Raw genomic sequence first — 22,479 nt, forward strand, 5'->3', positions numbered from 1 at the left:
TGCATGGTTGTGACTGAGGTATGGCCTCATCATTCAGCATCAGGAATTGATGCAGAATTCCTAGCACTGGAGGGTGGATTTTTGCTGTGCTTTGCTGCTGCCTGGCCCCAGCCCTGGGCTCTGTTGGTGTGTGTTTGGCAAATAGCCTTACTCACCCTCACCCTCTGCCTGGGAGCAGGGGGCTGGGAGCTGAGCTGGCTGTTACCTGAAGGGTAAATCCTGTTGGCCTCTCACCACAGCCTGCACCTTCTGAAGGAGCTGTAGCAGGGCAGACCTTCAGGAGACCTTGGCATCCAGTCTTGAGAAGTTTCTGTCCTGTCCTGCAGTTAGCTGTCACCTTGTTTTGTGAGGCTGTGTAGTGAAATGGCCTGGGTTAAGAATAACTCTTTTTGGAGGGTCACCTATGGTGCAAACCCAGGAAAGCAAAGCTGGCACAGGTAGCACTGTGTTGCCAGAGGCAGTAAATCACACCAGGCTGAGCAGGGGATTGTCAGAGCCAGTGTTGCTGCCTGTGTCATTGAACCATGACCTCATACTCATGGATGCTGCTGTGTGGCTCAGCTGATCTGTGACAGGTGTCAGTCCAATTATATTTTTTTCCATATCTGATAAATTGAATGTAATGTCCAAAGAGTTCCCAGCTAGCAAGGGATTTTTTTTTTAAAGCATCAGTAAGCTTGTTGATTTAATGAGAACTGTAGTGGGGGAGGAAATCCAAAAAGGGAGAACAGGAAACCATTCTGTGATTCTGTGATTAAGAAATGACAGGTCTGCAGATGTCTGCAGGCTGCAAAAGATCACAGATCACAGCAGCCTGGCTGCTGACAGCCCACCACAGCAGTGTCTGCCATATCCATCTCCATTCACCTGGCCTCTCCGTGGAGGATGTGGTGTCAGCTCTCTTGGATTCACCACCAAGAAAATAAAAATGATAGAGCTTGCAGAGGAAGCTGGGACCGGGGTGGTGCTTACTGAATAGGGAGCCGTGTAAAATGGGAGCAGACCAGAGCTCTTGCACTTGAGTGGCCAAAAGTATGAGCCTGTATCTTTAGAAACACTGTTAATAGTGCATGGATCAGCTGTGGTATTCCAGATTGCCTTCCTCAGCCTCCACACCCACATCATGAGGCCTGACAGAGCTGCTGTCCCTTGCTGCCTGGCCAAGGACCCTGGCAGGAGCAGGTGCCCCCTCTCAGCGGGGCAGCTCCCTTTAGCTCCCTGGGATAACCTGTCAGAACCTGCTCTGCTGCCGTGCCACCCATGCAGCAGCACTGACCTTTGGAATGGAGAAGGAACGGGATCCTTTGTGCTTTTCTTTGACAAGAGCTGCTCCCACCAGGCCTGGTGGTGCCTGTCTGTGCTGTCTTCTGTTCCAGCAAACCACTGTGACTGAATAATTCAGTCCTGCTTTGGAGTTGTATCATAGCAGTGTGTGAGCCCCAGGTCTCTTCACCTTGGTCTGGTGGCACAGCAGCCCTCCTGGACCACTGCATTAGCCAGAACTCTGAGACCATCGGGCCTGTCCTCTGCTGCAACCTTTGGTTTTTATCTTTTTCGGGGGAAAGACAGAAGTACATCCTATTTCTAATCCCAGCTTTGGCAGTCTCCAGGAAATCCTCACCTTTTCCTCTGGTGGGAGGGAGTGGATGACATTTAGATCCTTGTTGATGCAGGCATTATTTGTAACACAGCATGGAGAGCAGTGCCTGCAGGGATTTATTGGCAAAGCTACTGTCACCTACATGCTTTTGAGGGCAGGGTGAGCAGAGTGGACCATTAGTAGTGACTCTTGCCTCAAACAGCCAAGACCTTTTGGCAAAAATAGGTTGGATTAAACATTAATTACAAACTGTTGTTGGGCAGTGGTCCTTGTTTATAGACTGTGGTGTTCTCACAATTCTAGTTGCACTCCCAGTTGTGTCAGACACAGTCTATTGGAAAGCTTTCTGGTAATCAGTCAGATACCAAATTGTTTGCCCACCCATACCAACAGTTTGATTTCAGAAGTCGTTTGATGCTTGCAAATTTGAGCATGGAATAATGCAGCAATTAAGTCATTCACATGTGGTCTTGCATATTTGTGGATCCTGATCAATTGTTCCACACGCCCCGTTTCCTTACCAGCAGTGTTATTCTTATGTGATTTGTATTTTTAGCCATGAGGCTTATTGTAATGTTATTTACTCAACAGGTTGTGCTGTCTTGGTGTTCTTAGAGTGAGCTTTCCTTTTCTGGAAACCTACCAGACAAGATCAAAATGTGGGGAGACCATCGACAAGGCCACAGAATGGGGTCTTTTCGGTAAGTGTTTGAATGTCCCGTGTGTTTCAGCAAACTGCTTAAATATGATAAGCCACAGGAACTCTTTGACTTGTTTGTCAATATTTCTTTACATCCTCCTGTAAGCAGACTAGTTTGGTAAAGGTTCTGAGGTCCATGTGGAACTAGGTTAGACTGCTGAAGAATGGGCAAGTTGAGACTTTCTGAGTTTTTTTAACAAGAGCTTATTTTAGTATTTCTGTTCCTTCTCCATACCTCCTAGCCATACTTTTTTTAGCTGTTGTAAGCTGATTATATGTCATATGGATTTTGGTGATACGTGCTGTTAAGATCCAGAGAAGTGCCTGTAAGTGTAACGTTGGTTCTCTTCAACCAAGGTGCTTGCCTTATCTTCAGAAATACCAGCATTTCACTTGCACACAGGGTTTCTTGAAAACTTTCAGAGTTTATTTCTCTCCAAGAGGCTGAGTAAACCATGTATCCTCATATTCTTGGCCATACCCTTTCATAAGACGTTTTTGAATGTCACTGGATCTGTTTGAAAGATTTGTATGCAACTGGACCTCCACAGTATCCTATCTTGCTTAGTTTATAATTCTTTTGGTTGTTATCAGGCCCTGTGTTTGCAAGAGGGCTCTGGGTATTAAAAAAAAAAGATAAAAAAATGAAAAGCTGAGGTTTTCCTTTGTTGTGCATAATTCTTTCATCTTTTGCTCACGTGTCTATCTCAGTTGCTTGGCTATCAGCATGGTGAAGGTACCTCCTTGTGGCCTATCTTAGGTTTCCATGATATGAATATTTCATCAAATAATTGTCCAGCTGTCATGTGTTGAGGAAGCTGATGATATATGAGCTGCAGAACCCAGTATCCCCCAGAGCATCTCATAATGAAATTGGCAGGAGCATGAGTGTGTTTTGTGATGGTATCAGTAGTGCTGGTCTGCTGAATTTTGAGTGGGTTTTACAAGCATTATTCTTTACTGTATTGTGTGTGGAATTCTAGCCTTGAACCAAATTCAAATTACTGTTCTATACAGTGGTAAAACAGGGGTGTGTAGCTTAGGAAATCTGTATATGGTTTGGTTAACTGTGCAGATGTCACATTGCATTCTGTTGGTGAGTGATTCTGTAGTGAAACTCAGAGAAGAACATGACTTGCTGTAATTGCTAAGGAAATGTCCTCTGATTTGGGTAGCATTTGGTGTTATTTTGAAATGTGTTGATATTTCATTATTTTTTAAAAAAGGTATTGGAGCCTCACCTAAATGAAAAATCAGGTAGCTCCATCTCAAAAAACCCAAACAACTCATTGGGTTTTGAAAAGCTGCCTTAAAAGTAAACCTCTTCCTGAGAGGTTTTGTGCAGGTATCAGGAGTGCTCATAGCTGTAGTGTTGGAAACTCAGTGTAAGATCCAGTCTGGAGGCATGGGCACAGGATCATCTTGGGCATTGGTTACTGGCATATTATCCCTGTGAGACATCCTCAGAGTCTGAGCTGATAGCTTTCAGCATTTTGCCAGCTGAGACTCCAGTACAAGGAGCCATAAAGGAGTCTCTGTAGTATTTTAGTAGAGGATGTTTGGTGACCTCTGCTTTTATGTGCCTCAGGATGACGTGTGAAGTTAGTCTTTTGTAATACTGCCCGAGAGCTTAAGCTCAAGTGGTTCCCCACAGGCATGTGCTGGTGGTGCTAATGAACAAACACACCAGCTGGTGGAACCCTGAACGGCCTCAGAGCTGTGTGCAGGGCAGGACTATGTGAATTGCTACCATCATTAACCCATTAATATTGCAGGTATTCCCTGTTGAGTGCTTCTGGAAATTGTGCTGAAATGGGAGCACCCAAGTTTACTTTCTCACATCTGTCGTATGCTGCCTCATCTTAAACTGCCAAACATCAGTATCTTCTGCGGATCTTAGACTGTTACACAACCCTATAAAAGTTTAGAGAAGAATGTGCTGCTGTGTAGATTTCAGACTCTAAGCACGTTATGAATAATACTGTCTTTATTTCTACAGTGGGAGCCAAGAAGAAAGGTTTGCTCCCGGGTGGAACAGGGAATATCCTCCTTCCCTTGATAGTCTTGCTCAAGAAAGACACTCTGGCAACTTCTCTGGCAGAGAATCACTTCCTTTTGATATCCAGGCACTCACAGGCCTCCTCAATCCTCAGTTTGCCAACAGAGAGGAACCTTCTTTCAGCTATGGAGCTAGAGATGGACCACGTAGTGACTTCAGAGGTGGGGAGGGGCACCATGATTTCAGGGGCAGAGATTTCCCACCATCTGACTTCCAGGGCAGAGATGAGCCTCAGATGGATTTCAGAGGTAGGGAGCCACCCTCTTCTGACTATAGGGGCAGGGATATGTACCCAGGAGACTTCCGGGAGAGAGAAGGGCCACATATGGACTTTAGGGGTGGGGATGTTCCTTCAGTGGACTATAGGAACAGGGAGCAGTTCCGTATGAACTACAGGGATAGGGAAGCACATAATATGGACTACAGGGGCAGAGATGAACCTTCATCAGACTTCAGGGGAAGGGGATCTTTTGATCTAGACTTCAGAGGTCGAGATGGATCTCATTCTGACTTCAGGGCAAGAGATATGTCTGAGTTAGACTACAGGGGCAGAGAACATTCCTATACAGACTTCAGAAATAGAGATGTACCTGATATGGACTTCAGGGGTGTGGGCACCTCTGATTTGGACTTCAGAAACAGAAATGCACCATCATCAGACTTCAGAAATAGGCACAGGTCCAGGTCTGACCAGGATTTTAGGAACAGAGATATGGCTCCTCCTATGGACTTTTCAGATAGGGAAATGCCTCCCATGGATCAAAGCCTTGTAGATTTTAGGCGCAACCAATCTACTGTGCCTTTAGCAGAAAGAGAGGGCTCTGGTTTAAGGGCCAGCAAGAGAGAGGAGTCTGCACTTGGTCTAGATAGAGCTCCCTTTGGTAGCCAGAAAGGAGAATTTCAGCATTCGGAAGCACCAGCCAGAGAAGAGGAATCCCTTGGACTGGGTCTTGAAGATGACACTTCACACAATTTCCAGAATAGCCGTGGACCTCTTCCTACTCTTCAGGAGCAAGAGGAGCAACCTCAGAGCTTTGCTAACAAGCAGCAACAGCAGCAGATTTCTGGGGGGGAGCAGCAAAGATCCGATTCTGATCTTGGGTTAAAGGGTGAAGGTGGCCTGGATTTCCTTGGAAGGCAAGATACCGACTACCGGAACATCGAGTACCGTGATGTGGATCACCGGCTGCCAGGGCATCAGATGTTTGATTATGAACATGGCAAGTCCTTTTCAGAAGGAAAACCCAGCAAAGATTCTAGGCCCTATAAGAGCCTTCAGGTAGGTGGTTTTTTCAGTTGATGTTTCCGTCTAAATGCGTGTTGGCCAAAGAATGGAAGGAGCTGGGAGGGAGTCTTCTGTTCATATCCCATCACTTCAGTTCTATCCTAATTCACAGTCCTACCCTTGAGATCATCCTCGTGATCCAGGTTGTTTTAATGAGCACCCTTTCTGTCTCGGAAATATATTCTCAAGAGAAATGCAATTTAGCAATTTAGAAACAGATTGGATTTAGAAAGTCCCCAAGCTGAAAATGACCTGACAGAGTGAGGTTGGTATGGGGAGGCAGCATATAGAATAACATATTTTCTTGTTTTCTCCTGGACGTCACATATAAGTGCTACCAGAGAGAAGCTGTTGCCTTAGATGGACCTCTGCAGAACAGTACAGCTGTCCTTGTGAATGCTTTATTTTCCTTCAGAGTTAACTTTGAAATCTGAAGGTAATGGTAGCTACTGCGTTAGTCACTACTGTTGAATTTGGATCTCCCACTGCTGCAAAGCAGAGAGAGGCCATTTGCCTCTTTTATTTTCCTGGACGTGGCTCTCATAGCCTCCAGAGCTCTCTGAATGTTGAACAGTGCTATGCTTAAAGATTTGAGCCAGCCTGCTTTATGGCACTTTCCTTTAAATTACCCCTTGCTTTCTTTTGTTACTGTTTGTGTGTCTTTTGAGCTGGCATCTCTCATTTATAAAAATACCATCTTGATTGTGTGAACTCAAGGACCAAGATTACCGGACCTGTCCCAAATACGTGAAGCCAAGCAAGCTCATTCGGCTGGGAGGAGTGCCTGAAACTGCCACAAAGGATGATGTAAGTGCCATGTTTTTCATCCAAAAACTTCCATCAAGGGTTTCTAAATCTACCACTTACAAGCCTGGCTAATGTAGTTCGGGTGGTCTGTCATTTTCCCCAGAGAAAAATCCAGACTTAAAAGTGATAGTAATGTTATTTTTTGATCTGATTATTCTGGTTTTTGGGGGGGCTTTGGAAAGGGGTCTGGAAGTGACGAGTTTTTCTGCAGTCATATGTGGGATGTTGGTGGCTAAAAGCCTTGACTCCAGACTCTTTTTAACAAGTCTTACTTCCATTATATATATGGCATTGCTTTTTATATACCAAATATTTTTATTACTTGAGATCTTAAAAAGATGGAAAAGATGTCTGCTGCTGCTGCTGCTGATTTTAGTGAAAAACAAAAAAACCAACCTAGGCTACAAGGTGAAAGAAGCTCCCTTTCCAAAAGTTTCCACTCTGAATTTGGGTGGGTATTTTTGGTGACAGTTCCAGACATGAGAACGCCTACGTGCAACACTTTTTGCTAGGGTTAGCTGTGATGATCAGAGCTTCTGAGGCTTAATGCTGGAGAGCTCCTGGTAGAAACTTTGTCCATCAAGGGAAAATGAAACTCTGAACAGTCACTTCAGGTCTCTTGTTTTTCTTAAAGGCAGTAGGATGTCTCTGATTTTAAATAAGGATCAGAGGTGAGCAGTCTAGCTTAAAGCAGTGTAATAAACCTTTGCACAGTTGAATTATGGTGTGATTGGTGTTTGCTTCTTTAAACAGAAGCCAAAAATACTTCCCAAAACTCAATAAACAGTTCCCAGGTACTTTTGGAACTTAATCAGGAATATGTGTCAGTTTGTAACAGAGTTAACCCAGAAAGAAAAGAAGTCTTGGGGAGAGAGAAATGTACTTCCAGTTAGCAAGTGCTTTGCTTTCTGAGGTTTGATTTTGGAGCCTGATGGGGATCTTGGTTTTCCTGTAGATTCTCAATGCTTTCCGAGGGCCTGACGGGACACCAGTGAAGGACTTGAGACTGAAAGATTACAGTTCAGGTGAGAATGCTTTCCCAGTGCTTCTGGTTTCAAGTTTACATAAAGGTATTGTTCACACTGATCCTTAGGCACGTTGGCTAAAGTCTTTGGTGCCATAATTGCAGGTATTTTTAAATGGAAATGCCCAGTTTTGTAGTTTGTCCTTTTTGTCTTCAAAACTGATGGCTGCACTCACTGCTATTTCAGAGGTAAAGCACGTGTCAGGAAAACCAATGAGGCTGTTCAACAGCCAGCTGGAATAAAGCCAATACTGACATAGAACAGCAGGTTAATTCTCTTGACAGTTTTAAAAAATTATTATTAAGTCCTTTTGGATTGTTCTACATCTTTTTTTTTCTGAGATGGTCTTACTGTGGAACATGTCTTGCACGAATAGTCCTCAGGAAACCTGGTGCATCCTAACATTTCTCCTTCAGTAATACTGAAACTGTTACCCTTCTTAGGTACCAAGACAGGTAAAAAAAGTAAAAGTAAGTTTGATAAGCAAATATCCAAATAGTGGCTCTGGATGCTCTTCCTCATTCAAAGAATAAAGTTTTGCTGTACTTCCAATCAGTATGTGTAGGATTCTGAAGAAAGAAATATTTTACAAGGCTGCTTTGTGAGAAAGTTGTGCTGGAACAAAGATGTGCGATGGTAGGAAATGCAGGGTGAGTCCTGGGGATTGGTTTGGTTAATACTGGTAGGAAATATCTGGAAACTAGTATTTTATTTATTTATTTATTTATTTATTTTAAACCTAGGAATGCATCTACCATTGTCAGTGCCTTTGCTTCTTATCAGTATGGGTTGCAGATGAAGCAGCTGGAATTCTTGGTGTCATTAAATTATATGAAGGCTTCCTATGTGTTTAGTGGCTGGGGATATAAACTGGGGCAGTTGGCTATTTCTCAAGTATAATTTTGTTTCTGGAAGCTGTCAAAGGACATTTCACAACCTTCCTTTGAACTAAAGAACACCCCTGTGTCACATAATCTGGTCTGGCCCAATCAGGGCTTAAGGTACAGTCAGTCTTTCTTGCTGCTCTTCCTCTCTTTTAAGCACAGTACAGCCTGGCTGTTGTCACCTGCACGACACTGACTGCAATGCAGTAATTGCAACATCCTCATTTTTTGCCTGTGCTGATGTGTTCTGTCAGTTGTTGGTGTCTTTTTCTTCCCAGAACCCATCACTTTCCAGTAATGAATCAATCTCAAGTGGAAATCTCTTCTTAAGTCTCTTCTCATGTACTTCATTAGGACTTACTGCCCTCATTAGAGAGTTGGTGCCTTCTCCTTCCCATTCCCCATTTCAAAGGCTACTCAGAGTGAGAAACAGTGACTGAAGTTACATGCAGAAGCCTTAGTAGCTGCTGGTGGTCACATGAAATACGAGACTGCAGTTTTCTGCTGTCTCTCTAAAAGCTGTGTTCTGTTTCAGTCTGTCTCAGCTGCAAAGCTGTTTTTTTGTTTTTTGTTTTTTTTTTTTTAACTTTTTCTGGCAATTGTGAGGAGGGAAAGAATGAAGTTGAAATTATCTCAATTTTCATGAGCTGTTGTTTATCCTTGTCCAGTGTACATCTGTAATAAGTGTAGCATTATTCTAGGTTACGTGGATACTCCGCAGACTTTGTTTTGCATTCTGTCCTGAGGCTGCAAATGCAGCTGCTAATTTAGACAGCTTCCTGATCCTTCTTACGCAAGATGGATATGCCTAGGACAATAAAAGCTTCCTGAATTGTGAGAACTTCTTGTTGAAACTGGGTAACTAGAAGCCGTAGTAAATTTAATACAGCTTTTCAAATTAGGTCATCCTGTAGCAAAGTGTGTGAAATCGAATTCATACGAACTTCTGAACAGCTGAGCCTGTCTGAAACTGGAGGCCAGTCGTGGGCTGAACAGTGCTTTTATGGTGGGGTGTGGATGTGAGTATTCATCAGAAAAGTTGCAAACTTGCAGGGTTGCTGAGGTCTCTGGGCTACACCTGGTCCCTCTGGCTGTGCTGCTGTGTCAGCCCCAGGGCAGCCTGGCTCGGAAGAGCGTGTGCTAAGCCGGTCTGAGGGGGTTGTGTATTTTTTGAGTGCTGTCCAGAAATGTTAAAAATAACATTAATCATGAGTACACATGTTGTGCGTGTTTGAGAGAAGAATGCCTGCAGCTGTTGGAGAACAATAACAGCCGTAACAAATAACACTCAATTAACTCAAAATAAGTGAGTTTTGGATCCCTTTCACAAAAAGATAACACTTATCATAAAGCTTATCTCAGCAGCTTCAACATGATGATTTCACTGTATGATCTTTCACAAGACTCCTTCTGTTTTGGAGGAAAATAAATGGTTGATTTTTCTTGGAAAAAGCAGCTCAGTGTCTTTATGAAGCCTTTTCTTTTTACATGCTATGCACTAAGGGAAGCATATTATCACTGATAATATCACTGAAGGTTGTGCTGAGCATGGAACACTGTTCTGAATATACTTGGTGTGATTTCAGTATGCATTTAAGCTTTTTGTTCTTTAGATTATTTTGTCTCTGAAACTCACAGGCTGAAATGGTGGCTGGATTTCTAGCAAGGCAGTGAAAGGAGAGACTTAAAGAAGTGAGAGAGAAATTTGATTTAAAAAAAAAAGGCAGGTATTTACAGACATTAATAAAATGCCAAAGTCAGACTTTATAGTATTATCCTACACAACATTAACTTGTAATTTCCATCAGCTAGATTTTTTCCATCAGCCTGTATGTTCAGACTGAAATTATGAGATCCATTTGTGACAAGGGGGGGAGTAAGGCTTCTTTCAACCTCATGTGTAAGCCTGGGCAGAAACAAGTGTATTAGATTGTTGGTTTATCTTGCAGCTTGCCTTTCCAAATGTGTTTGGTCGTATCCGTTCGATTAATCATTACAAAGAATAAACCCTGAGGTGATAGTGGAATCTTCTCAAAGACCATAAGCTGCTCTAGTCTGCAGTGTCTCCTGGTGCCTCTTGCTGCCTCAGGTGGATGTTCTGTAGATGCTGGTGGTGACGACTTGTCAGCAGCTCTCTGAGAAGGGGCTGTAACAGCTGTGGGCTCCCCCATCCCATGTGAAGGTGCTTACTTCTGCTCACTGGGGTCAAGGCTTTCATGTGGCTTTCAGTGTGGGCCTTGAGAGGCTGTCAATGCCACGTGTGACAGCACCAGGCTGCTGGTGACAGGGTGTCTGTCATCCTCCTGTTACTGTCTGTTTGCTTTTGTCGGTGCTGACTGCCAGGAGCTTCAGACTGATCCCTCCTGCCCTTCGAGGAGTCCAACATGAGCACACCTCCTGTGCTTGGGTTTTGAGCATGTTTTCAACTTATCTCCTCCTGCCTGATTCACATCAAGCTCTATTTCTACTTTCCTGACTGATGTCAAATATAAGCAAAGACTGAGATAACATCTTAGGTGTCTGATGTGCACAGAACTTTTTAGCTGAGCACTGGAGAAGTGTGCCCTGGAGAAGAGAGCACATGGAACTCTCTTTAAGGGCAGCTTATGGTGAGTCCTTCACCCTTAAAAGATGCTGCAGTGATGTCCAGTTGATAAGTGAAAGCATGAAGCATAATCTGAGCCTTCTGTTCAAGTTGTTCGCCTGGATGCAGTCTGCAGTGAGACAAGCTTGGAACATGTGTTTTCCAGCCAGGATTTATGTTAGGGTTAATATCAGTGATTGGGAAAAGCTGTTTGGGGAAAGTGATCCCAAGAAATTGCTGGCAGCCCATAAGTCTTTTCTGGCTTGCTCTGCAAGCCCTTCTGGGGAACCAAGAGGAGTTTTTGCTGAGCTGGGAGAGCCTGATGGAGAATGGACACACTGACCATGATAGAGAGCAGCATGCACAGAGAGGAGCTCTGTAACATAGGCCTGGAGGTAGCAGGTGAGCTGGGTAGCAGTGAGGTCTGCCCCAGCCCCTTTATGTACCCCCTGTATTCACAGAATCACAGAATGCTCAGGTTGGAAGAGACCTCCAAGGTCATCCTGTCCAACCTTTGACCCACACTGTAATCTAACTACTAAACCATGTTCTTAAGGACCAGGTCCAAATGCCTTTGAAATGCCTCCAGAGATGGTGACTCCACCACTGTCCTGGGCTATTCCAGTGCCCAACAACCCTCTCAGTGAAACAATGTTTCCTATTAGTGCAGCACTGCAGAAATTGGGAGATTTTAGTTTGTTAACCCTCTTCTAAATACTTACTTTTGAACCCTGATGGGAATATGGGAATGTAGTTTTGCATCCCTGGGGAGTAAAACTCCTGTGGGAATGGGGGGCTAGAGCTCTCCAAGCAACACAAATGCTTAAGGCCAGAGGGGTGTCCATGTGCAGGTGGCTGATGATAAAGGACAGGCATCCTCCTGTGATGGAGGAACACATAAGAAATGTAGTTTCCTAAGAATGTGACTAACTTAGCTGCTACTTCATGGCAGCTGCCTGCTCTGTTTTGAAAAGCTTTTGTTTTAGTAAGTGCTACTGGCACCAAAGATACTTTATTGCTTGCTTTGCACCTCCTTGCACTAGCATTTAGTTTTTATTTTGTTTCTCCAGACCTGGTCCCCATACTGTGCTTGGAACTGCTCCCCTTATCCCTCCCTCTGTTCAACTTAAACTGCCTTGGAGAAATTCTATAAAAAAAAGAAGGATTAACATGGTTGCTTTCACTAAGCTCTACCACACTGCTGCCCTGTTAAATATTAATAAAGCACTTAGATAAACCTTTAACAGGTACCTTTTTTTTTTTTTTGTCCTCCACTGCAGTCTATCCTGTATATCAGAACAGTGAATCATAGGTTTCGGGAATATTTCAGAAAGCCTCTGATATTTATAATTGTACTCTTTAGTGTTGCATTTTGCTAAAACTCAAAATCCAAGGGCTAGAAGTTGAAACTTCATGATGAAAAAATTGGTATGGATTCCTGAGTAGTGCACCTCTCCATCCTAAGGATAAGCTCTCCATTTTCCATGGCTGGAGCATATCCCAAGGCAGTGAGATTGGCCTCTCAGTCAGGTCCTTTCTGGATCTTGTCCTCCTGAATGGAGGGAGGAGGATGGTCTGTAGTGCTCTGCTCTTCAGGACGTAGCTGTGTTTCATACCCTGTGGTTTTGGTGCTGTTCTCTTGTGCAGTGCTGTCACGAGTGGGTGCACATGAATGTAATTCATTATGCAGAGGGACAGAATGAAGTGGCAGAGCCTTCTCCCAGCGGCCAGGTGTAGCTTGTAGCCTTTGAAAGGAATTGGGGGTACAGCTTGTTGCAGATCGTCCTGTTTAGTATTCAGCAACAAGCTTTTCTGGTACAGCTCTTCAGCTTTAGGAGCTCTGAAGACCAATTTATTTGTGCAGTAAAGATATTTGACAAATTTACGGATGCTCAGAATCCACCAGCTGGTACTGAGTTGCCAGGTTTGGCTTCTGAGCTTGTGTTAGCAGATAGATTGCTGCTGTTCCCAGCTGTGCAGTGGGGCAGCCTCTGAGTTTTCAGACTGTGTGGACAGCTTTATTTTCTTGGCTCACCACAGAAAGCACTACACTGTTGTCTGCCCTCGTTGCAATAGCAGGACTCATGGGTACAGCCACTACTGTGCAGGAGCTCCTGGTTTCTGGGAAGCATTGAGCATATTGTTGCTGCTAAAAATACTGCATTGTAATATCACAGAGGTACAGAGAAAGCCCTGTGTTTTCTTGTGGTGAAGTAGTCACCGTTTAGTATGGATGAACTACATCTGCATCTTTCCTTGGAGGAAACAGAAAAACTTGACATGGGGTCATGTACATTGCCAAAGTCTCCCACAGATGAGGTAGCTCTTCCTGTCAGCCAAGGAATAGGAGATTTTCCAAGAACAGTGGGCAGAATCCTGTCTCCACTACCTGAGCTGTGCAAAGGTCAGCATGTGAGACTGCAGATTCCCCGAGAGGATGCGGAAGTCCCTCTGTATTCACTCTGTATTTTATGCTGTAGTTGTCTTTGAATCAACAGAACTTTCTTCTCTTAATATGGGTGAAGCTCTGCAGAGGATTTCCCCAGCTGCATTCTGCTCTGCTGTGGTGTCTCAGGAGAGAGCAAGCAGCAGGATGGTCCCTGCTTCAGCAGCCTGGCCGTGGCTCTGCTTCCGTGTGCTATCTCTCAGAGTCCTAGACATGAAAACTGTAAATGCTTTTCTTCTGTAATACTTCTGCCTCATCCTACAGGAAAAAAAAAATAAAAAAGGAGTGGTGTGTTTGCTGGGATGGTTGAGAAGCTCTCTGCCTATGGAGGTCATCATTATACCTATGGAGAGCATCATCATTGCCTTCTGCCCTCAGGCAGCTTGACCCCAGCTGGCAGTTTCAGGGATCTCCACCATGTTCACAGCTGGCCTGGCTGCTCAGTTTGGCACAGTGTCTTTTGTCAAGCTGTAATATGGAATTACTGATAGGAGGCCATCTTCTTACTTTCCAGGCCAGAGCAGAGAGAATATTTTTGTATTGCACCACAGCAGACAGGGATTTTGTAACAGTTATTTTTGAGAAGACAGGTGATGGGTCACATGGACTTAAGGTTACCTAATGCCTTAAGCTTGTAGGGAGAGCCAATAATGCGACCTACTGTGTGCTCATTCCTGGAATCCAGGAGCTGGATCTCCTCTTGGATTGGATACTTTTGTCATGGTGCCATCACACCGTCTTTGGTTTGGCATAGGCAGGGCCGCTCTTGCTATGTGATCTTTTCATTTGGCCTCCTAAATTCCAGGCAGATTTTTTTTTTTTTTTTTAAGTCTTCACACTACTTACAGCTCTGTAAGAACAGCATTATGGTTCTCCTTTATTTAGATCTTTGACATAACAAACTATCATGAAGTAACACATTTCTGTGTGTCAGTTGTTCAGTAGAAACTGTGTGAGTAGAGAAACAAAGTTTTATTTTAAATCTCAAGTCTTTGATCTTTTTATCTGAAGCTAAAGAACAGTAATTTCAAGTCAAGCTTTCAGGATTTTTAGCCAAACCATGACATGCTAATAGGGACATACTTGTTTTCAAATTTCAATGCACTAGAACATCTCTATTCCAGAGGTAAAATATTCCTTATTCAAATGTTTTTTGCAGAGGAGCTTCTTGGAGCTCTAAATACGTTCTTATTCCTAAGTATTAAGTGATTGTGCCCATTTTCAGTGCAGAAAGCAACTGAGCATGCTTTGGGAACATCCATCAGGGACTGTGTATACATAGGCACTTAAGGGTCTTCTGGATTTTGTGTGCATGCTCTCCTATGTTCTACCTTCACACGTTGTATACAGCCTGTGGAATTGTGAACTTGCAAACCTGAGATGAAGTTAAATAAGGTCCTAAAGTCCTTTTACACAGTTGACCTAAAAACTGGGGGGAGGTGAGGATGTGTGGGCTTTTTGGTTGTGCTTTGGCCAACATCTGAATGAGTTCAAGTGTTGGAGGACAGTTCCCATTGGGAAGGTCCTTTGGACAGGGTCCTTTGGACAGTGTAACTGCTGCAGCGTGCTCAGAGGTTGCGTGGGGGGAAATGCTGATTTCTTGTTTCTTTGACAGAGCCTGTGCTGATCACATACACTTCTGCCAAGACATAGAGCACTTCTTACTTGGTTCAGCTTTTTTGTGGATCATGAAACTGTAGTATTGTACTAATCAGTAAGTGAAGGATCAAAGATTAAGAAGATACCAGGATTTCTTCATGAGAAAACTTGCTTGTGAATTTAGGCCTCCGAAAGTTTAAAAAAAAAACAACACTACTACCATGCTGTTGGCTACAGCAGTGATTTTGCTTTGCAGGTGTGATCCCTTAGGTTTTACTCTTATGACCTGAAGGACTTCAGTGGGTGAGAGCTCTCACAGGGGACATCAGCTTACCTTGGGATGCCTGTTGAACCAATTCTTGCTACTAGGGTCTCATGCCTCTGTCCAAACTCCCTGCCTTGCTTTTGGTAATTCAGCTGAATTGCTGCTTTGTGACAGGGAAACTGTGTGAAGTCTTCAGAAATAAAAATATGCAGGCTCAGCAGCTGACACAAAGAGCTGAACCAGCTCTACAGTGGAGGCAGGGAAGAGTACTTGCAATTGGAGGCAAGAAACTTTCTAGCTGCTCCCCTTAAGTCATTTGGTTTTGTTTCAAGCCGTGTGCCCTGGGTAATGTGATTTTATTGCAAGTCATGGAAAAATTAACAAACATTGTGATTGGAAGGTGTTTTGTAGCAGCGCTGTTGTTCCATTTCCAGGTCTCCATTACAGTGGCCTTTCCATCATGGTCTAAAATGGAAGGATGCTCTGATGGAGCTGGGGACAGGGGGACAGAGCTGGTGGGCTGTACCCCCCAAGGCTGGAGTTGTGCTGTAGTTATCACATGCTGACCATGGATCTATGCAAAAGGCTGGGGGTGAGGGAAAGTGCCAGGCCCAGCAGGTCTGCAGCAGCAGCATCTCTAGGCTGCTCTCCTCTTGCATCACTGCTTGTGTGCTGTCTGTGCAAGGACATCTCATAGTGAATTGCAGAACACTCTGTCCTTCTGCAGCCTGACCACAAGAGCTGAACATCTGGCCTGAAGTTGCTTCTTGGCAGGATATGGGGCCACAGTTTCTGGTTTTGGTTCTCATTGTACACAGTACTGCAGCTATGCTAACTGGGGGGGGGGGTGATTTTAGTGGGGGGGAGGGCAGAGGTGAGAAAGTGTGCGAGGAGCAATATGCCAGTCTTCATCTGAACTGTCACCAGGTAATGCTCAACAATCCTCTAGTTCCTCCAAAGGTCTCAGCTTTTGTATCACCATTTAACATTCAGCACTATGCTCTCAGTTGTGTGGTGCTGGATTAAATCCATGTCTAAACCACTCATGCACTTCATGAGGACTGGGATGTAAACTGCCTCTCGTAGAGCAAATATAGTGAAAACTTCTGCAATTGAGCTTTCTGTCTGTCAGGACCCCCCCCTTGCTTCGTACACACATGGAAATAAGATAACACTCTCACCCTAGCTTGCTTGCCTGTTATGGCAGCTTGCAAAAATCCTCTCTGTGAAGGGGAATCAGGGGCTTTGCGGGCTGACAAGTATCATTCATGCAGGCCTTTTCTGAGCAGGAGGGAGAGAAGTGAGTCTAGAGTTCTGTATTTGAATAAGACTTTAAAATGTACTCTGTGAGCCTGCACGCTGTGCTGTGAAGTAGCAGAGGTGTCTGCCCAGAATGCAAAACAGGCTCCCAGCAAGGGGCAGCACTGATCCTGGAGAGCAGCTCTCCTCTGCAGAGAGGACTGCTTCCTTTTCAAATATGATTTAAGGTGGCTGGAACTGCAGAGGATGGTTGCTACAGGCACAGCTGTGTGAATCTGGTTCTGTCAGTCCTGCCAGCTGAAACTGTACCTCTAGTTCCAGGTGCCCACTTTGTGTAAGAATATTGAGTGGCTTTAGCTACGTTCCACCACAGCTGGTGTGCTGCTGGCCCAGGACTGTCACTGAGCTGAAAAGCACCCAGATCCAGAAATTATCCTCGAGTGTAATTATATTGGCTAAAATAATATGGGGAGAGGGAATAAATTCCTGTGTGAGGGAGGGGAGGAGCTAGATTCAAATTGGAGCCTTGTTATAAAGGCAGATGTCAGGATTGTGTCATTAGAACAGTGTGCAAAGAGCTCCCACAATAATAAAAAATGAAAATCAGTAGGGTTTGGTGATGAGATACTTTTGTATGAGCCTTATCTCTGATGTTAAGTACATAGATGGTAAAGAAACAGAGAAAGCAAAATCAGAGAGTACAGCACATGTTCTTTGGCGTAGGCTGGGGTGGAGATGGGGGCTGCTTTCCAGCAGGCTGGAGTGCCTTGCCTGAAAGTGCTTGTGGAGTTACCTTCCTGTGGAAGGTGAGGGGCTGAAGTGAAGGGGCTGAAGATGTGTACCTGGTTGGAAGGTACCTGTGTTAAGATGTACCTCTTCAGGAGAGGAGACAGGCTCTTTGCCAGGGCATCTAAGTGTCTGAAAGAGTGCAGTCTACATGCAGACCAGCTTTCCTTTTGCTCCTGTCAGATGAAAGAGCAGCAGGAGGAGGGAACCAAGCCTTTCCTCTTGCTGTTTGTCCATGTAGAAGCATGTCAGCCCATCATCATCTGGAAAGCACTGGTTTGGAGTGAGGTGGCCTGAGCATGTGAAGGGTGAGGTTGGGAATTGAGGTGGTTCCTCTGTGCTTCAGTTCTTGGAGCTACTTTCACCATCAAGGATGACTCAGGATGGTCTTAGTGTTCATCCTGCACTTTATTGTGGGACATAAGGTTCCAGCACAGGGAACTGGAGTTGAACCAGTGGGTCTCCTCTGCCACTGATTGGGATGAGAGCTTTCCAAGGAGTGAGAAGAATAAAAGCTCCCCAAGTTTTTGCATCTAAACTTAAGCTCCCTCACCCTCTTGGTACATGTGCAATAACATCCATATCAAAATGAGAAAGTTGGAGTTCTCATTCCTGCTCCACTGCACTTTTTCATAATATGAGGGATTGGACTGCAAAAGTAAGCAGGTGTTGAAGGAAAAATAGTGAAGGCAAAGGAATCATGTTATTTTTTTCTGAAATATTGCCCAATTAAAATGCTGGCTGTTCTTGTAAAATACATTTGCAGCAAGGTACTTGGAACTGATTTATCAACACTTGCTTTGGAGAACAGTGCCTCCAAGGTAGCACTAAATATGAAACTAGCAATGGAAAATCACTATGTCTTTAAAAAACCCACAGAGCAATTATTTCTTGCCCTGAGGAAGGGTGTGCCTGTCACCGGTTGTGTAAGGGGAAGTGGGAACACTGTACTATTAACATTCATGATAAACTGCACAGTTAATCATCATCCAGCTAGTCCCTGATTTCTCTCCTTCTCATTCTGGAGTAGAGGGGTGGTGGTTAGAGGGTTTGTCATTGGAGGGAAAGGGAAATTGAATATTTAATGTGGCTTTCTTTATGACAAGGCACTAACATGACTCCCGTCTGTATTTAAATGCTGTCCCCAGGTTACGACTATGGCTATGTCTGCGTGGAGTTTTCACTCTTGGAAGAGGCCATCGGATGCATGGAAGCCAACCAGGTTGCTTTACACTTCGGTCAATGCTGCTAGAAGATTTAAAAAAAATTTTTTTGGTGGGGTGGTGGAAAGCCAATGAGTTTTTCTTGAACCATTCAAAGGAAGATCTGTTGTATAATACGTAACACTGTGGTTTAAATGTTGTTTCCAGAAACCTGTAAAAGGCTTAGAAATGCCAGTGTGAAGGAGCTGCTGGGCACCAAACTGTCTGCCCTCCTCCCCAGCATATGTCAGCACACTGGCTAGAGTCAGAGGCTGGTAGCTGACAGACTCCTCATGCAGGTTTTGGCCCTGATGCTTTTGTACTCACACTGAAATGCAGTTGGAAAGAGCTCTGCCAGCATTAAATGCCTCCCCCGGCTGTGTGTGCACACACATACACATGTGACTGTAGGTGAAGCCTCTGGTATGCAGCTCTGAGTCAACTGTGACTTGCATGCTCCATTTTTCTATATGCCTTGTGTGTGGGTGAGATCCTTCATTGTGCATCTCCCCCATATCTCTCCTGTCCTTTGGCAAGCTGGAGCTGCAAACAGGAGGACTACCCTACGTGCAGTTGTGCCTGGTAAATCTGAACATTTCCAGCCCTTAAAAGTGCAAAATGGCTGAAGTCCCTAGTGAATAAGTACCCAAAGGGAGCCTTTACTCTTGACTGGTGTTTGAGGTTTGGGCTGTTGTCCTCTATAGAAGAGCAAAAAGCATAAAATTGGTTAGGTGAAACATAGGTTCCCATCTTGCACCACCCACCCTGTGCCTTGGAACTGCAGGTGATGGATCACTCAAGAAAAACCACTAAATGATTGATCCCCTTTTCTTCACTGCATCCCTTAAGTCTCCTCTCTGCTGCCTTCTTCCTCCTAATTTGCCTGAGTTAGAATCCATATCAATTATCTAAAGCCTGTTTACCTGAATCCCAAGTCTGGCTGTTATGGGAAGAGAGGCATGAGTCAGATTCTGAGCGGTGCATCTGTGAAAATGTACTTACAGTTAATGAGTCTTCACAGCTGGGGTTTCAAAGGTCCCACTAAGCATTCGCATTTGCCTCTATTTTCAGTTACAGAAGTATTGCAACTTAAAAAAGTGTTTTACAGAAATAATTCTGTTGCTGGAAAAGAGCCTGGCGCATTCCTGCTGGGGTGGTGGTGGGGAGCAGAGAGAGAAGGCTCTAGAATTAGTTATTACTTTTACCATTGGTGACAATTTTTATTTCCCCTTCAGTGTTGCTACAGTTCCCAGTTTATTTTGTTACTGAGGAATCTCTATATATGTCACTCCTTTTAACCAAATGCCTCACCATATTCTCCCCCCAGTTCTCACGTGACATAACGTCTCCTTGTGCAAGAGCCATTACCAAATACCTGGAAATTTAGGAAATTCCTCTTTTATCTGTTGTTGATGCCTGCTCTGCCCCTTCATCCCTATGTCCATGCATAGGTACTTGACTTGATTAGATTTGGTTCATTGCTACAGCAAAGGGCCTGTGAGCACCAGTTCTTAAACTGGACTGAGTGCCTGGAGGTGCCCAGTAAATCACTGACACAGGAGGAGGTTCAGCTGCCACATACATTGACTTAACAGAAGCAGTTACAGAGGACCTTCAGGCTGTAGTTTTTTTATTGTGTTTCCCTTCAGACATTCAGGCAGGGCCAGAGCCCTGCTAGCAATGGGGTCATGGTTCCAGCCGAGTGTGCTACACATTAAAAACTGATGGGATGGAGTCTTCCAGTTTTCCTTCCTGGAAGCCTTAGAAGATGGAGTGGTTGGAGGGGACCATCTCCAAAGACTGCAGGTGTCAATCTTCACTGTGTTTTAATAGGGCTTCAGTAGTTTGTAATTAGTGACACAGGAAATGTGGGTTTTGGCTTGGGTTCAACCCAAGCTGTGTGAATTTGGTCAGGAGAGTTGTAACCTCTGGTTTGGCTCACATAGGTTAATTTCCCTATGTTGCTCTTGATGGAGCATGAAAAAAAAAACTAATAGAAAAGCTTCTAATTATGTAAATAATAAAAAAAAAGAAGAGACAGAGAAGTAGTAAGGTTCGTGTCTGACCTGCTGCAAGGCAGCTGACCTTTTAAGTTCTCAATGAAGGCCAAATAGAGATTTTTAGAAAGGGAGTTATGCAATTCAGTTGTCCTTATTCAATAGATATTCCATTTTAAGATCTTCCAGGGTAGAGCTGTAAAATCATCTCCTTACACTGAGAATTAATCTGCACTTTTACAAGCTGCAAAACCCAGAACCTGTGCTAGCTAAGACTTAAGTTCTTTGATAGTTCAGTTATTTTTGGAAGTTTTATCAGCTATCCCTGTCAAATTCCGTTGCTTATGAGAGCATAAATAGCAAAACAGTGTCAGCCCACAGTGACATCCTAGGGCCTTGCTAGTCAACCTGCCTCTTTCTGAGTCATCTGTAGGCTGGGAATAAATAGCTTTTGTAGAAATGATGTTTCCTGATGCTGCCTAAAGTTCAACTGCCCCTGCCTGAGGAGCAGTCGTTTATATCCCTACCTTGTGGAATTCCTGCATTGTGAAATCCTTTTATTTTACTCAGCACAGACCAATACCCACTACTTCAGATCATTCCCAAATTTATTCACTACAGATTTACCAGGTCCAACTGCCTGTAGGTCTAGCGTGTGTATGTGATTGCTGCCACTTGAAGGGGCTTTCTACTTGAGTACATCATGATAAGGAAACATCCATCTTCTGTGCTGCCCTGATTTTTATAGGGGATTTTCATTCCACTTGCATTAATTGCCACAGCTAAAGTGATGAAGATACCCTTATTAATTGCTGTGCTTTGTTGATTTGGCAGTTTACTCCAGCTCAAAGTCCCACCTAATGTCTGTGAAATGTGATGGGTCACTGTTACTGCTGGTGCAGAGGTGTTGGGCAGTGGGCCTGGCCAGCTCTCTCGCTGTCTTTGGGAGGCTCTTTGTACTCGTAGGGCCCATGGGCTGTTGAGTTTTCCAGAACCTTGTTGCAGCCTGATGGTTGTGATGTTCCTGTTGGTCTTTTGTTACAAGTTGGCTATTGATTGACTTTTGTGAGAGGTGACCTCTTTTCGGTGTGTGTTTAGCTGCTTTTTCTTTTGGGAGGCACAGGTATTTTGAATGGAAAATGGGTTTTCTGTTTGCCACCACACATGGTTTCCCCTAAATAATCTTCCCTTCCTTTATCCCCATTTTAAAAGGTTGTTGTGTGGTGTGGCATTTCTCGTACTGCGTTTTCTGTGCATTGAGGGTTGGTGTAGTAGTGTTCCTGTTTTGGAGCACCATTTTGGCCTCTTGGGAAGCAACTTTGGGAATGGATCCCACAGCTCTTGTTCTCCATATGTGCTGGAATCCCTTTGAAAACCTGAATTCTCTCTTACACTTCGCGTTCATCTGCTGAAGAAAACCACATAATAAGCTTGTTACTGGGGGCAAGAAAATAATGCGGGAAATGAAGTACCCTTCATGTGCTGTCATTGATTGTAAAGGCAGGTGAAGGAGGAGAATTGAACAGGTCCTGTCTCTGCTGCTTGGATATTTTACTGTTTTAATTGAGGTCTGGAGCTGGTTGTTATTCATACAGAAGCAGAGAAGCTTTTCTTAAGCTTAGGAGCAAACTATTTGTCTTGACTAGGTAATGTTGTCTCCAAATCCTCTCAGGGCTCAAACTTAGCAACACTGGCAGCATGGCTATTTCCTAGCTTTTGTTGCTACAAACTGACATCTTTGTTGTCCTTTCCTCCTGTTTTCTTAAGTAAGAGGGCAAAAATGGGAGAGCTATAGCATGGACTTTTAAAAAGAAATACTTGGTAAATTATCATGGAGGTCTTCAGGCATGTGCTAAAGCACTCATTCCAGGACTTGCTCTTGCTCCTTCCTGCACCAAGACCAACATGTTTTGGAGAGTGGTATCCCTTGCTGTGCTGTGCAGTTCTCATTCAGCTTGCTGAGGGCAGCAATATCTCCAT

General features: G+C 44.1%; 1 protein-coding gene across 2 annotated transcripts in view; it reads left to right on the top strand.

The window, feature by feature from the left end:
* The window catches only part of RBM6 (RNA binding motif protein 6), a 56,236-nt gene that overhangs the window by 2,473 nt on the left and 31,284 nt on the right, over positions 1-22,479 (top strand). For both annotated transcript variants that reach the window (XM_071755588.1, XM_071755589.1), the window contains exons 2-6: positions 2,192-2,301; positions 4,300-5,638; positions 6,362-6,451; positions 7,407-7,476; positions 18,449-18,522. In XM_071755588.1, the coding sequence (XP_071611689.1) occupies positions 2,258-2,301; positions 4,300-5,638; positions 6,362-6,451; positions 7,407-7,476; positions 18,449-18,522 (1,617 nt within the window). In that variant the 5' untranslated portion in view covers positions 2,192-2,257. The remainder of the gene's footprint in view (positions 1-2,191; positions 2,302-4,299; positions 5,639-6,361; positions 6,452-7,406; positions 7,477-18,448; positions 18,523-22,479) is intronic.

The sequence above is a fragment of the Heliangelus exortis genome, chromosome 12 (assembly GCF_036169615.1).
Source record: "Heliangelus exortis chromosome 12, bHelExo1.hap1, whole genome shotgun sequence".
Classification (NCBI taxonomy): Eukaryota; Metazoa; Chordata; class Aves; order Apodiformes; family Trochilidae; genus Heliangelus; species Heliangelus exortis.